At 43.5% G+C, this 16,811-nt stretch overlaps 1 protein-coding gene across 1 annotated transcript; it reads left to right on the forward strand.

The window, feature by feature from the left end:
- The first annotated feature begins 1,403 nt into the window (after positions 1–1,403).
- Positions 1,404–10,813, forward strand: RBFA (ribosome binding factor A). Its single transcript, XM_072152406.1, has 7 exons — positions 1,404–1,689; positions 1,812–1,851; positions 5,320–5,490; positions 7,939–8,051; positions 8,856–8,940; positions 9,619–9,689; positions 10,352–10,813. Exons 1-7 carry the CDS (start codon positions 1,511–1,513, stop codon positions 10,713–10,715), a joined length of 1,023 nt encoding a protein of 340 aa, XP_072008507.1. The 5' UTR covers positions 1,404–1,510; the 3' UTR covers positions 10,716–10,813.
- The last annotated feature ends 5,998 nt before the right edge of the window (positions 10,814–16,811 follow it).

Raw genomic sequence — 16,811 nt, forward strand, 5'->3', positions numbered from 1 at the left:
ATATGAAAGACGGTGATGCTAAAATTAACAACATTTTTGCCAAATTACTTTTTATTCAGTAAAAATGGGAAAAAATAAAAAATCTATATAAATGAGGTCTTTTTGTAATCGTGGCGACCCATAGAATAAAAATAATATACTATTTTTATGGTATGGTAAACAGCCAAAAAAAACCCCATAAAAATCTTCCTGAAAAGTGAAGATTTTCATTTCCTCCACCAACAAAGAGTTAATAAAATCTCACCAAATAGCCTATAGATTCCCCCAAATTACGTACCAGAAAAGTGCATCTCATTTGGCAAAAGAAATAAGCCCCTATAGGTCCACATTAAAAAAAAAGAAAAAAATTATAGCCTGTACAATGTGACATAGCAAATCTGATCTGGATGGCCCTTCTATGCCCGGCCGTGCGCCCATACAGCAGGTTACCACCACATGTAGAGTATCCGTGCACTCGGGAGAGATTGGGTAACAAACTTTGTGGAGTCTTTATTCATTTAATCCATTGTAAATGTTTAATTTTCCACCCAAAATGAGTGTATTGTGAAAAAATATTACAATTTGCAGACTGCACCTCCATTTTTTTTAACCCCTAGAAAACACGTAAAGCGTTAACAAACTTCTTAAAAGTGGTTTTTCATACGTTGAGGGGTGTAGTTTCCACAATGGGGTAATTTACGAGTCTCGCTATTATTTAGGCCTCTCAGTGTCAATTAGAAGTTGAGCAGGTCCATCTAAATACAGGTTTTGGTGATTTTACAAAAAATGTGAAAAATGATACCTAAATTCTGAGCCTCATAACATTCTAGTAAAATATGTGGAATCTTAAAAAACCATGCCAACATAAAGCAGACATTTGGGAAATGTAAGTTATGAATTTATTTGGGAGCTATGACTATCTGCATCAAAAGTAGAGAATTTAGAACGTTGAAAATAAAGAATTTTTCCAAATTTTTGGCAAATTTTGTTTTTTTTCATAACTAAACGCAAAAGATTTCATCCAAATTTTTAAACTAATTTGAAGTACAATGTGTCACGAGAAAACAATCTCAAAATCCCCTGGATATCTCATAGCGTTCCAAAGCTATAACCACTTATAGTGACACAGGCCAGATTTGAAGAATGGGGCCGCGTCCTTAAGGCTAAAAGAGGCTGAGTCCCGTAGGGGTTAATGACAGTGTGTTAACTTGGCCCATGAGAAATACAGAAGGGGTCCACTTTTTATCATTCCTTGAAGTGAAATACAAACAGTATAATAATATATATATATATATATATATATATATATATATATATATATATATATATATATAGCGTCATATATAACAGCGTCACGTGACTACGGAGCAGCAGACAGTACATACAGACATATACGCACATATGTATAGTTATAGATCCACTAGGACACTGCCATCTGCTGGCCATGCACACACTATAGTATCTTCTGGTTAGGTCTGATCAGTCACACAAGACGATTGCCGATCTGCAGAAGGTACAGAGCCGGAGAGCCATGAGGACGTCTGGAGCCGTAGTCTCTGGACTGCTCCGTGTCTCCTCATGCCCGAGTACTGTCCTGCTACTACGCCCCAGTCCCGGCCGGGGGTGCACACACCAGCACACACGATGTGTTCACCTTTCCCCGGTACTGACCGCCAAGAACATGCTCCATAAATTCAACCCCAAGTCTAAGTAAGTAGAGCGCCCCCTGCCGGTGCCAGCGGTGTTACTACAGGGTCTCATCCTGTATCGTGCATGTATTATGGTGGCCTTATAGAAATGACAGGGTGCTGATTTTTTTTTTTTTCCTGCAGGAAGAAACCTTGGTATGACACTGCAATTTTTATGAGACCAGTAAGTATCTCTTGTCTCCTGCAAGGTCCTGTCTAGATTTCATAGCTACTAATTTAAAAACTAATAAACAGGAGGGACACTGCGCTCATGTAATGTGTCCGGACTTTGCGTTGTTAACTTGAGCAGAAAATGACATATCACTCCGGCATTGGATGTCGTTTCGGCCAGTCCTTATTCTTGTAATTTTGCAATGTTTACAATAGCGCGTGACCATAGTGACACAATATCAATCAGCCATGTGACTAAGGGCGCGTTCACACGTTGCGTTTTGGTCGCGTTTTCATTGCGTTTGAAACGCATATACAACAGCTAATGAGAGGTGATTTGCCTAATTACATTGCCGTTTAACACGTTGTTAACGCATGGGTTAACATCGCGTTTACGATGCGTTTTGTAAACGGAAATGCTAACAGTGATGTAATTAGACAAATCACCCCTCCTCAGCTGTTGTATATGCGTTTCAAACGCAATGAAAACGCAGGTCAAAACGCAACGTGTGAACGTGCCCTAAGAGTGTCTTGAAACACGTCGGCTGAGTACCCTGCTGGTAGATGGGGTGTCACTATGATCATTGCAAAATTATGGGAATAAAGATTGAACGAAACGACATCCAGTGCTGGAGTCATATGTCATTTTCGACCTAGACTTCATAAGTGCAGAGGGATCGCTCTCAGCTATTAGGCTCTTAGGGGACAACTTATAGTGCTGTCCAGCCCGATACAAGCCACGCCCTTATCACATTGGATACATGAAGAGGCTTAGACCTCTTGCCACCACGCTTACACATTGCGTTTATCTTTGTTTTAAAAAAACACATTACAACGGCTGAAGGGAGGAGATTTGCCTAATTGTATTACTGCTAAAAAGAGGACCTGTCACCTATAATTAAAAAAAAAAAAAAAAAACGGTAGGAGCTACCTACTAAAGTAAGCGGCTCCTAACACTAGCCCATTTTTAGCAGTGGTAAACTGTAAGCTTTATAGGAACCCTCCAATAAAGCTAGCAGACACTGCCGCGTAGTACAAGAGCTCAAGGCGGTCGGCGTATTCACGAGGGGCCAGGGCTGGGGGTGGTGACTGCCGCATGAAGCTCGAAAGTCACCGCCGGCCTATGGAGTGAGCAGGGCGGTGAGGGGAAGAGGTAGCGCCTCAGACCTCCCCCTCATGAATATGACAGACAGCTTTAAGCGTGGTCCAGCATTTATATTGTACTACGCGGCATTGTCTCTTAGCTTTACTGGAGGGTTCCGATAAAGCTAGCAGTTTATCACTGCTAAAAATGGGCTAGCGCTAGGAACCGCTTACCTTAGTGAGCAGCTCTTAGTGCCTTTTTTGTAGGTGACAGGTCCTCTTTAACATTTGTGTGTACAAAACGCAGTGTAAATGAGATGTGAACAAACACATATGTTAACAACTATTGCATTTTGTGGTGTCGTTTTTCCTAAAAACCTAAAAACACTCAGCGGTGGACGAGCCGTGCCCCGTGAAGTAGCGTAGTCTCATGAATAATTGCAATTTCTTGCAAGTCTAACTGGCCAATTGCAGCGTTTGGGGGCCAGTTTAGTTCAGACTTGTCCATGGCCCTCATTTCCAAACTATTTATATCTGTCACAGAGTGCCGTAAGGGCGACCAACTGCAATGTTTTTGTTTTTTCTCCTAGATGGACTAGTAAAAAAAACAAAAATATACTTAAAAATATACTAAATTATAAACTGTTAGCTTAGAGGTCTCTGGCTTTGACTGTTCATGCAGTTTGTTTTTTAATCTCGCCAGGTCCATGTTTGGTGAGAGACTGTATGCTCACCACGTCATGACCGGGTATGGCAGTATATGGGGATTTTACTACTCAAACATTACAATGTGCTGATAGCACATTGTAATGCATGGGTTAACCCGAAGTAGCCTCGCGTTTTCGCGAGACCCGAGGTTACCATGGCGACGGATCGCCGCTCCCCGATGATGTCACGGGGAGCGGCGATCCTCGAAAAGATGGTGGCGCCCACGCCCTGCCATCCTTTTGAAGCTGCCGGCAGCATTGCCGGCGGCGATCGAGGTGAAAACACCGCGGGTGTTACCGGTAAGCCTTTGCTGCAATATGCAGCAAAGACTTACCGGCTATGGAGAGGGCTCAGCGCGTGAACCCTCTCCATGCACCCGCGGCCGACCTGTGACGTGCTATTACGTCACGGGTCGTGAAATGGTTAACCGCACCCTGATGACCTTTTTTTGCCCAGGGGCCAGCTGTAAACAAACTTTAACTGCCTGTGTGCCTAGCTTATATTGTTCACTTTCCTGCAGCATGCCCCCTCCCATGTCTCCTTTCCTTAAGTTGCCCCCATCCTCTGCTTCCAATATCACTTTTCCCACTTAATATCACTTAAAATCCTATTGTCGGCAGACGTGATGTGATGACATCATGACGCTCACCGTAAATAGAGCAGTGCGTTAACATGTAAATTAAAGGAAAAGAAGACTGCTGCAGGGGAATGGGGAAGGTATTGTCTTTTGTTTTTTGTTTACAGAGGTTGGCTGCAGCCCGAAACCAGGTTGGGCCGCAGACCGCTAGTTGGGGAAGACTGGGTTAAAGTATACGTTAAAGGGCGCAACCTTGACCATGCAAAGCTGTAGATAGTTTTAGGGTAACTTCACATGGGCAAGATCTACCCCAGCAATAATCCCATAGCCATTCCCCTAGCGTCAGAAACCAGATGCAATTGTAATAAATTCCATACACTGCAATGCTGCTGTATTCTGCACAGTTATTGGATTGTATTAAACACATTCAATAAAAAGTATGTAGCATTCCTAGAGATCTGTGTCATTTGTATCTTATTTTGTATTATGAGTAGCAGCAGGACTGGGATACAAGCATTTTTCAGCACTTGGTGTGCTATGGGATGTCTGCATTGAGATCCTACACATCCCATCTCCTCAGTTCATGGAATCCGGGTAGGGCATGGTCAGTTTTTTAACAGTCCTCTGCCACTGACTGGTTTAAAAATACTGATGAAATAACTGATGTGATTCTTATAAACTCAGACTACACAACAAGGCCAACTTTGTCATGACCTGTTTTTGAAGAAGTGTGTAATTTTGAGCAAACCTTTCTTCACTTTTAATAGCTTGCATAAATGTATGTACTTTATCTATCACCCAAGTTTTCACCCCATTACACTAATATAGCAGAATATATAGCAGTTCTCCCAATATAGTATTATTTTTTTTTTAACTATAAGATGCATCTTAGTATTAGATTCTTTTTAGACAAAATAAATCGTGGATTGGTTGGTAAATTACTTCAGTGATCTAGTCCAACACCCCTAATCCTTGGTATTAGAGGGTGGGTGATAGGGTCACCCTGCTGACTTTCAGATGGAGTTTATTTGTGACCTCTAGTGGTTCCATCTCTGTAATTATACTTTGTATCTGAAGAATTTTACATGTTTTATTTTACTGTATTGCCTGCAGGATAAGCCACATGGCTTAATGAGTTTGATGAAGGCACAGCAGAAGGAAAAGCGAGGAAATAATGCACGTATTAAGATTCTCAATTCAATCCTGCATAAAGCATTAAACGGCTTACTGAGCACATCAGAAGTCAATGAGGAAGTGTTTGATCTTCAAATTGAACTGTCAAAGGTAATTTGTGGCATTCCAAGTTCTACACAGAATAAGCCATCCTTCTTTTTACTGGTGATTAGGTGAAATATTTCTTTAATTTAAGGTTTTTTTTGTTTGTTTTTTTTAAATTCACATTGTCCCTCCACACTCAAAATCCAGGTAAGAACTAAAGATGGACCATCTCCTGCTGCATGTGTAGCAATACAACACTAGATGGATCATAACTAGAGATGAGCGAGTATACTCGTCCGAGCTTGATGCTCGTTCGAGTATTAAGGTACTCGAAACGGCTCGTTGCTCGGACGAGTATTTCCCCTGCTCGAGATCGAGCATTTAATTAAAAAAACACAGTGAAGAACAGTGAAGAATAGAATAAAAACAGTGAACACAGGATCATTTAAGTTAAAAACACAGTGAAAAACAGAGTGAAGAATAGATTACAGATGTTCGGCACATCTGCTTACCTGTCGGAAGATATGCGCGGAACGGCAGCAGGGAGACATCAAGCAGCAGGGACACAGACATCGGGCAGCAGCCCGGGGGACACAGACATCGGGCAGCAGCCCGGGGGACACAGACATCGGGCAGCAGCCCGGGGGACACAGACATCGGGCAGCAGCCCGGGGGACACAGACATCGGGCAGCAGCCCGGGGGACACAGACATCGGGCAGCAGCCCGGGGGACACAGACATCGGGCAGCAGCCCGGGGGACACAGACATCGGGCAGCAGCCCGGGGGACACAGACATCGGGCAGCAGCCCGGGGGACACAGACATCGGGCAGCAGCCCGGGGGAGACTTCAGTGGAAGAAGAGGAGCGGATCCCGGGACAGCGTATCACCCCGACAAGTAAGCAGATGTGCAGAACATCTGTAATCTATTCTTCACTGCGTTTTTCACTTAAATCATCCTGTGTTCACTGTTTTTATTCTATTCTTCACTGTTCTTCACATCTGTTAACTTGTCGGGAGATAATATACGCACGGAACAGTGAAGAATAGATTGCAGATGTTTGCATACATCTGCTAACTTATCAGAAGACATTCTTTTTCAGTTAATTAACACATTTTATTCCCGAACCATGGTCCCTTTGAAAAATGCTCGGGTCTCCCATTGACTTCAATGGGGCTCGTTATTCGAGACGAGCACTCGAGCATCTGGAAAAGTTCGTCTCGAATAACGAGTACCCGAGCATTTTAGTGCTCGCTCATCTCTAATCATAACCTGTCTGCTTAGAGAGTCCCCACCCACACTCTGGAATCTTAAACTGATTATCACTCAGTGATAGGAGCTAAAACATCATTAAAACTGAATAAATTTGTAACATAAGGGGTTAAAAATGATTTATCATGGGAAAACCCCTATAAGAACAAACCTACATGGTTGTCCAAAGAGCTATAAATGTAGAAAATTGACTGTTCTGAAGCTGGAGAGTCAAATGTGAGGAGCTACTGACTCAGTAATCTACCAAAAACAACACAGTCAGTCAGTGTCAGTTCTCAACTCTTATCAAGGAATAGTAGTTCAAACAGAATGGTTGTCCGTTTTCTATGATTGTACCTTGTATTTCCCTGAGGTGGATGTCTTGCCTTTAGTACACAGTTATGTTCTTGAAAACTGAAAATACCGTATTTCCTTGAGTATAAGCCGACCCGGGTATAAGATGAGGCCCTAATTTTACCACCAAAAACTGGGAAAACCTATCGACTTGAGTTTAAGCTGAGGGTGGGAAATGCATTGGTCACAGCCTCCAAGTCGTAAACAGCCAGCCCCCTGTAGTAGCTAGCGAGCCCCCAGTTTGCCCAGCACATTTAAAAAAAAAAAAAATTTGCATACTCCCCTTCTGGCGCCCCGATGCTTTGTAGAGCCGCGCCCATGTCTGTTACAGCAGACAAAAGAAAGAAGAGCAGCCACAGTAACGGGAGCATTATGGAAAAGACTGAAGCGGAGCCGCAACATTTTGTGTGCTGGTCGAACGTGAATACCCGAAGAGGACCGAGGCGGCATCGGAAGCAGAAGAGGACCTACGGGGGACGTCGAAAAGGTGAGTACAGTGTAAATTATTTCTTTTTACTACAGGGGCTGGCTGGCTGTAAACTACAGGGGCTGGCTGGTTATCTATATGCTGGGAGGCTGTGACCAATGCATTTCCCACCCTTGGCTTATACTCCAGTGAATAGGTTTTCCCAGTTTTTTTGTGTTAAAATTGTCTACCTTGGCTTATACTCGCGTCGGGTATATACTCAAGTTTGTTTTTTTTTTTACTCCTGTATGAGCCGAGGTGAGGTTTTTCAGCACATTTATTGTGCTGAAAAACTCTGCTTATACACAAGTATATACGGTAAACTGAAATGAATGCTTGTAATCCTAACTTTTCTCATATTTATATGTATTTATGTACTAATGAGTAATTCTGATTGTAGAACAATATATTTGTAATGATTATATATTTTCATTTATTTTCAGGTGTCTGTTACAGTGGATTTTTCGGTCTGTCGAGCTTATTGGGTAACTAGTGGCAATAAAGAAACAGATGCCAATATTGAAACTGTTCTTCAGAAATATGCTCCTAGTTTTCGGTAGAGTTTTTTTTTTTTTTTATGCATTTTCTTATGAGTTATTTGGCTTTTTGAAATGCAAAACTGAAAGATGCAGGCTTATGCCTTATTCACAAATTTATGTTTCATAATATTGTATTATAGACACTGCATACAGAACATGCAACCATTGATTATGAGTCTATTCAGAAGTTCATGTTTTTTCATGGACTGGTCAGTCAGTGTTAAATTTATGGGACTTGTTTTATTTTGAAGTCAATGGACATGTCAAAATCACAGACAACTCACCAATGCTAAATGTGTGTTTGTGGTTTTTCACAGATACACTGTAGATAATGCCCCCCCCCCTTTAACCCTTTCATGGTGCCTGAATGTCCAGGTCACTTGTGGGTCAATGGCTTGCCTATCTATTCCAGTACTGTAGAAAAAATTGCCAAAATAGAAGATGCTGCATCTTGTGAATGACTAGGTATGTGTTTCTTACCTGGGAAAGAAATGGTAGAGCTGATGGACGCAATATTGTGCTAGGAAACTCAGGATTCTGACATGTACGAGTTATGTGTATGTGTTTTTGATACTCACTCTGAAACTCTGTTACACAGTTAAGCCCCTAGAACAGTATTTCATAGTGACAATTGGCCTAATCTCACAGAAATATACACACTGCCACACTGCAGAATGGGGGAGATATGTTAATCTGTCTTCACCAGAATTCTTGAGTAATTTGCACCTAAAATGCCAGGCACCACATTGATGGAAGGTTTTAGACCATTTTAGGAAGTTTTTTGACTAGTCTGCATAAGAGATTTGATCTATGTGTTTCAGACATCTCCTGATAACTCATCAAGTACTTGGAAATGTCCCAACCATTGTATTTTTGAAAGACCAAGAGGAAGCTAGAAGACAAGAGGTATTGTTGTGTTCAGGAATCTGCAATAAGATGCTTTTTCCTAGACTTGCATGAAGGCGCAGGTTACATTTACTAGTGCTTCTGGTTGGTGTATGTAAAAAGAAATATGAAAGAACTTTACTAACGCTTCATTGGAAATCCAACCATTTTGCATTATCAATACCTAAGCAGACCTATGCTATGGTGACTGACATGCCCTGTGTCGTCTAATCCTGCAGACAAAATGTCTTTGATCACCACTCGGATGTGATTTAGTAGATACTTTTTCATAAATGCAATTTTTCACATTTCCATTTTTTCTGCCTGCTTTTCAAAACCCATAATGTGTTTAACCTGTGAAAGTAATGGCTGAAAACCATTTCAAACCTTCTTGTCTACTGGAGAAATTGTACCTCCTGTGGCACCAGTTCATATCACGTGCAATGTGCTGGGAAGCTAGAAAAGAAGTCAAGTACTTCTGATTTGGGTTTATAACAGCATGGTTAATTTTGCTTTACTGCTCTGTTAGTCTTCTTTTTTTTTCCCAAATAGCTTTTAATATGTTGTTATAATTACACCAGAACCAAAATGTAGCCATATTTAAAGTGTTCATTCAAGAAAAATATGTTACATATATTATTTCTTATTATGCATCCTTTAATTTCAAAGTGAAATTAGTGCTTTTATTTACTTGCATAGATTGAAGATTTATTGGCAACTTTAGATTTTGGAGACAATAATGACTCTACAATCACAAGTGATGATAACAGGTAATCTTCTTATTTTTTGTTTGTATTTTGTAAAGATGTTTCTCATATGATAGATAGATATGTGTTTGTTTGATTAACTATCTATCTATCCATCTCGTATATATATAAAAAAAAAAAAGAATTGTGATGTTTACCTTCTGTATGATGTCACTGCATGGCGACTATATATACTTGTATGTACCCTGACACACATTGCTTAACAAAGGCTGGGAACACAGCCGAAACTTTACTGGAGGTGGAATAAACACAAAGTTTTTCACCACATTGGAGTGCCGCCGTTTTCTTTATTTTTGGATATCTAATGGAATCTGGCTGGTGAGAGTAGAGGATAGCACCCATTACAATTGCTGTTAAGGACTGTGCTGCTGTTTTTATCTAATTCTATCTCATATTACCTATTGTATGGGCAAGAACGCCCATCTTGTGTTGCTTTCCTATACTAATTATACCAAATGATTATGTTGGCGATCAAGCATTTGCTTTCTGAAGTTTCCTAGTGTGACAGAAAATGAAGAGTTAGATAAAGTGTAAGCAATTTAATGCTCGACCTTGTAGAAACAGTTCCTGTGTGCTTGCCATCACCTTCTGAAACTTTTGAAGTAGTGTTGCTATATATTTTTCTATTTTCACGAATTTGGAATTGTAAACTTTTCTTATTTCAGCGAACTTGAATGTTCATCTGTTGCTGAACTGTCGACAACCTCTACTCCAAGCTTGTTTGGAATTGACCATACACTCTTTAACCAGAAAATTGTAGATTACAAGAAAAAAATGAAAGAAAATCAAATCGAGAACTCCGATACTGAATTTTCAGTACAGCAGAAGGAACAGCTTGCAGAAATTAAGAAGCAAAAATTACTAAAGAAAAAATCTAAAAAGCAAAGGTGGTCTGAACATGATAGCATGGCCCCACAAGACGATTTATTGGCCATGGAGAATAGCCTGTACTCTGACAACCAGGAGGGGCACGCCAAAGAAGACATGGAGGAGAAAGAAGATGGTGGGAATGCTAAGCATCTAACGTAACCTGTTACTTCTACATGAAATGTGCAGAAATGTCTATATTTTCCATGTTATCCATATTTTCTGATTTTTATTAATAAAGAAATGTATAAATGAACATACACACACGTTTGTCCACCTAACAAACAGTTTATAGAATTGTGGTTGTACATTTAGTACTGGATAATTTTGGTAAAGGGAACCTGTCACAGACACCAGACAATTTTTGAACCTCCCCAATGTTACCACATACAATAAATAGCATATCTCCAGTTTTTATAACACTTCTGGCATTTGTGGTTACAACATTAACTTATATTAAAGTTTACCAGGATCCCTGCCAACTTGTTTTTGATCTCCACAACTCCTTCCGAAAAAACTCCTCAACCCTCAGTTAGGCCATAAGTTGGTGTGACAAAAAGTAGGATCTTATGCAGAACTAAGGCCTTGTGCAAGGACGGGTAGGTTGTATTTGGGTCAATTGATCAAAGGAAAGGTGAATTAGCCTTTTTCTTATTAACCCTAAAATTAACTTTGAACTAGAGCTACAAGTATGGATTGCTGGTCGCACAGGCGGAGTGGGTAGCCCACTTTTGGATGTTGGAAGTTCTACCACTGCATTTCTTAATAAGTATTTTTTTTACTTTTTTTACCATTATTGTGTACTTTTTAATGTTCGCTTTGGGCCATAAAGTTTATTTTAAACCTAATTTTTTCACATTTGGAAACACAGTATACATTTAGGACATGTAATGCCAGGGGCAGCAAGCCATAACAATGGTACTATGAATCCTGCATGGTGCGCTCTTCTTTGAAGGCTTCATTTTACTATTTACATATTTACTAAATGCAATGCATGGCCAATTTTTTATTAATTTGTCTATAAAACATGTTCTTGGAATATCTGTTGTCGGTGTTATCTGTGTAAAAGTTCAGCCACTTTTAGGGTGTGGTCACACGGTGCGTTTTGGTTGCATTTTCATTGCGTTTTGAAATCATAACAGCTGAGATGAGGTGATTGTCTAATAACATTACTGTTAACAATTGCATTTTCAAAATGCAGTGTAAATGCAATGTTAACACATGCATTAACAATATTTGTTTTGTTAACATTTTACACATGGGTTAACATTGTGTTCACACTGCATTTTGTAAACACAAATGTTAACAGTATTGTAATTGGGCAAATCACCTCATCGCAGCTGTTGTAATGCGTTTTAAAATGCAATGAAACGCAGGACAAAACGCACCATGTGACCGCGCCATTAGTAATACCTTTCTTAAACCGTAGTAGTCCCCATCGGCCTTCACCCTTAGAGTTACATATGTACGCAATGTACATAAGACTTTTTATAAAATACATTTGGACAACCTGTGATATCTAGTAAGGAGCTCTACCCAAACAGTGGGTGTGCTATATTCTCAATGACCCCAACAATTTGCTATACATGAGATCAGAAATTAATCAGAAATTGCAAAAGCAAAAAAAGAGACTGCATAGACCTCAATTACCATGCTAAAAACTAAAGGTTATGACTAGAGATGAGCGAACATACTCGTCCGAGCTTGATGCTCGATCGAGCATTAGCGTACTCGTAACTGCTCGTTGCTCGGACGAGTATTTCGCCCGCTCGAGAAAATGGCAGCTCCCGCCGTTTTGCTTTTTGGCGGCCAGAAACAGAGCCAATCACAAGCCAGGAGACTCTGCACTCCACCCAGCATGACGTGGTACCCTTACACGTAGATAGCAGTGGTTGGCTGGCCAGATCAGGTGACCCTGGGATAGACTAGCCGCTGCCCGCGCTGCTCGGATCATTCTCTGTCTGGATGCCGCTAGGGAGAGAGCTGCTGCTGCTCAGGGAAAGCGTTAGGCTGTTCTATTAGCTTACTGTTAGGCAGGAGTGATTCTAAAAGAACCCAAAAGCCCTTCTTAGGGCTACAATAACGTTATAATTTTTTTTTTTTTTTTATTTGCAGCTAGTACCATATTGTGAGGAATTTGCAGGGGGACTTGCTACCGTTGTGTTTAGCTCTTAGTGACACACATATCCACCTCAAACACCAAAGTGGGAAAATTTATTAGGGGTTTGAGTAGAATTAGGCACAGTCTGCCAGTTTCTTTTTATTTTACGTTTATTGTTTTAATAACTCAGTGTCATCTCATCTTGCATAGTAGTGTGCTGTAATACTTGGCTAGAAAATAGCCATAGGAGAATACAAACGGCTTAATTACGCCTACAGTAGCGTTATATATATTTGATTTCTGGTTGATCTGCTGGTGGCTGTAGTTGCTGCAGTGCATCTACTAGTAAATTGTGAGCAATTTGGAGTCAGACTTGCGACCACTGTGTTTTGCGCTTAGTGACGCACATATCCATCGCAAAGACCGAAGTGGGAAAATTTATTAGGGCCCGGGGTTGTATTTCAATTAGGCACAGTCTGCCATTTCCTTTTTTATTTTACGTTTATTTTTTTCATAACTCAGCGTCATCTCATCTGGCATAGCAGTGTGCTTTCATACTTGGCTATAAAATAGCCATAGCAATAGGATAGCATCGTTTGGTTTTAAAAACTAAAAAACACAAAAACAAAACAAAAAAAAAAAAAAGTTAAAAAAAAATTCAAGTTATAACTCTCATTTTCAAAATGTTTAACCCGAGGGCTAGGGGTAGAGGACGAGGGCGGGGACGTGGGCGTCCAACTACTGCAGGGGTCAGAGGCCGTGGTCCTGGGCGGGGTGAGACACCACCTGCTTATGAGGGAGCAGGGGAACGCCGCAGAGCTACACTCCCCAGGTTCATGTCTGAAGTTACTGGGAATCGTGTTAGAGCACTGTTGAGGCCAGAACAGTGCGAACAGGTGATGTCGTGGATTGCCGACAATGCTTCGAGCAATTTGTCCACCAGTCAGTCTTCCACGCAGTCCACCCATGTCACCGAAATCGGCACTCCTCCAGCTCCTGCACCTCAGCCTCCTCCCCCCCAGTCTGCCCCCTCCCAGCAATATTTGCCATTTGAACCGGCATACTCTGAGGAACTGTTTTCTGGACCATTCCCACAGTCACAAACCACTTGTCCGGTTGCTGATGAGCAATTTTCCGATGCCCAGGTTTTCCACCAGTCGCAGTCTGTGGGTGATGATGACCTTGTTGACGTACTGGAAGAAGTGTGTAAAGAGGTGTCCGATGATGAGGAGACACGGTTGTCAGACAGTGGGGAAGTTGTTGTCAGGGCAGGAAGTCCGAGGGGGGAGCAGACTGAGGGATCGGAGGATGATGAGGTGACAGACCCAAGCTGGGTTGAGAGGCCGGGTGAACACAGTGCTTCTGAGACGGAGGAGAGTCCTCGACCAGAACAGGTTGGAAGAGGCAGTGGTGGGGCCAGACGGAGAGGCAGGGCCAGAGCTGGTGCATCAGCGCCAAATGTGTCAACTAGTGAAGCTCCCGTGGCGAGGGCTCCTGCGGCGAGGGCTAGATTTTCAGAAGTCTGGAGGTTCTTTAAGGAAACACCGGATGACCGACGGACTGTGGTGTGCCACATTTGCCAAACCAGGATCAGCAGGGGTTCCACCACTAATAGCTTAACTACCACCAGTATGCGCAGGCATATGAATGCTAAACACCCCACTCAGTGGCAACAAACGCGTTCACCTCCGGCCGTGCACACCACTGCTCCTTCCCCTGTGTCAGCTGATAGTCAGCCCCCTGCCCAGGACCCTGCCACAAAAACCCCATCGTCGCCTCCACGATCCTCCACAGCATCCACCAGCGTTCAGCTCTCCATACCCCAGACGCTGGAGCGGAAACGCAAATATAGTGCAACCCACCCGCACGCCCAAGCCCTTAATGTGCACATCTCCAGATTGCTAAGCCTGGAGATGCTGCCCTATAGGCTAGTAGAGACCGAGGCCTTTCGCAGCCTCATGGCGGCGGCCGCCCCTTGGTATTCGGTCCCCAGCCGCCACTACTTTTCCCGATGTGCCGTCCCAGCCCTGCACCAGCACGTGTCAGACAACATAATCCGTGCCCTGACCAACGCCGTTTCTGACAAGGTCCACCTGACCACGGACACGTGGACGAGTGCTGCCGGGCAGGGCCACTATATATCTCTGACGGCACATTGGGTTAACTTGGTGGAGGCTGGGACCGAGTGTGACCCTGCGGCTGGTCATATACTGCCGACGCCGAGGATTGCGGGGCCTACCTCGGTCCAGGTGTTTCAGGCCTACTATGCCTCCTCCTCCTCCCACCCCACCTCCTCCTCCGAACGACCATCCGTGGGCATGGCGCCATCAGTCGGTAGCTCTAGGCACAGCAGCAGTGCCGTCGCTAAGCGACAGCAGGCGGTGCTGAAACTGCTGAGCCTAGGCGATAAAAGGCACACCGCCCAAGAACTATTACAGGGCATCACGGCGCAGACTGATCTGTGGCTGGCACCGCTGAACCTGAAGCCAGGCATGGTTGTGTGTGACAACGGCCGTAACCTGGTGGCGGCTCTGCAACTCGGCAGACTGACACATGTGCCATGCCTGGCCCATGTGTTAAATCTGATAGTTCAACGTTTCCTCAAGACATACCCCAATCTGTCTGATTTGCTCACGAAGGTGCGCCGCCACTCTCAGGGCAGCGCAGTGCCGCCTCCAACTGCCCGCTCACCGACTGTTGTGCGACGTGCCCACGAGGTGGAATTCAACACTGACCATGTTATCCAGAGTTTACCAGCAGCGCCGAGCGATTGTAGACTGCCAGATGTCAACTTCCACCAGAACTGGTAGTCAGGTCAGTCAGCTTCCTCAAGTCTACAATGAGGAGTGGACGTGGATGTCTGATATCTGTCAGGTGCTGAGTAACTTTGAGGAGTCAACACAGATGGTCAGTGGCGATGCCGCCATCATCAGCCTCACCATCCCGCTGCTTGGCCTGTTGAAAAACTCTCTGGTCAGCATGAAGTCGGAAGCTTTGCGCTCCTCACAAGAGACGGGGGAATTAGATTCCCTTGTTGATAGCCAAAGCACCCTTAGGTCTGTTTCTCAGCGCATATCGGAGGAGGTGGAGGTGGAGGAGGATGAGGAGGAAGAGGAGGAGAATGTTGGCGAGACACAAGAGGGGACCATTGTTGAGTCCTTCACTGTTGAGCGTGTATGGGCAGAAGAAGAGGAGTTGGAGGAGTTGGAGGAGGAGGAAATGGACAGTCAGGCCAGTGAGGGGAGTGAATTCTTACGCGTTGGTACTCTGGCGCATATGGCAGATTTCATGCTAGGCTGCCTTTCCCGTGACCCTCGCGTTCAAAGAATTTATTCCAGCACCGATTACTGGGTGTTCACTCTCCTGGACCCACGGTACAAGCAAAATTTTTCCACTCTCATCCCTGGAGAGGAAAGGAGTGTGAGAATGCATGAATACCAGCAGGCCCTGGTGCACAAGCTGAAACAGTATTTCCCTTCTGACAGCGCTAGCGGCAGAGTGCGTAGTTCTGCGGGACAAGTAGCGAGGGAGAGTAGGCGAGCAGGCAGCTTGTCCAGCACTGGCAAGGGTACGCTTTACAAGGCTTTTGCCAGCTTTATGTCACCCCAGCAAGACACTGTCACCTGTCCCCAGTCTCGGCAGAGTAGGGCTGATCTTTACAGAAAGATGGTGAGGGAGTACGTAGCTGACCATACCATCGTCCTAAATGATCACACAGCTCCCTACAACTACTGGGTTTCAAAGCTGGACATGTGGCACGAACTGGCGCTCTACGCCTTGGAGGTTCTTGCCTGCCCTGCCGCTAGCGTCTTGTCAGAGCGGGTTTTCAGTGCAGCTGGTGGCATCATCACCGATAAGCGTACACGCCTGTCGACTGACAGCGCTGACAGGCTGACGCTTATCAAGATGAATAAAGCATGGATTTCTCCTAATTTCAAATCTCCACCAGGTGAAGGAAGCTCAACCTGAATAATTTATCCACTCCTCCTCCTCCTCATTTTCCTCCTTCTCCTCCTCTTTCTACAGTAAAGCAGAGGAAACTGGCTGTTTTTTGACAGGGCCCACTGGCTCTAGGTATAGTACTTTATGCATTTAATTTTTCTGGAGGGCCACCGACACGGTCCTCTGTTTTAAACAATTTTTGGGAGTGCCACATA

This window comes from Engystomops pustulosus, chromosome 5 (assembly GCF_040894005.1).
Source record: "Engystomops pustulosus chromosome 5, aEngPut4.maternal, whole genome shotgun sequence".
In the NCBI taxonomy this organism is placed as follows: Eukaryota; Metazoa; Chordata; class Amphibia; order Anura; family Leptodactylidae; genus Engystomops; species Engystomops pustulosus.

Excerpts from the sequence above, each read along its gene's own strand:
- RBFA (XM_072152406.1), top strand. The coding sequence starts at position 1,511 with ATGAGGACGTCTGGAGCCGTAGTCTCTGGACTGCTCCGTGTCTCCTCA. Across the intron at positions 1,690-1,811 it reads AAATTCAACCCCAAGTCTAA|GAAGAAACCTTGGTATGACA; the intron begins GTAAGTAGAGCG and ends TTTTTCCTGCAG. Across the intron at positions 9,690-10,351 it reads ATCACAAGTGATGATAACAG|CGAACTTGAATGTTCATCTG; the intron begins GTAATCTTCTTA and ends TTCTTATTTCAG.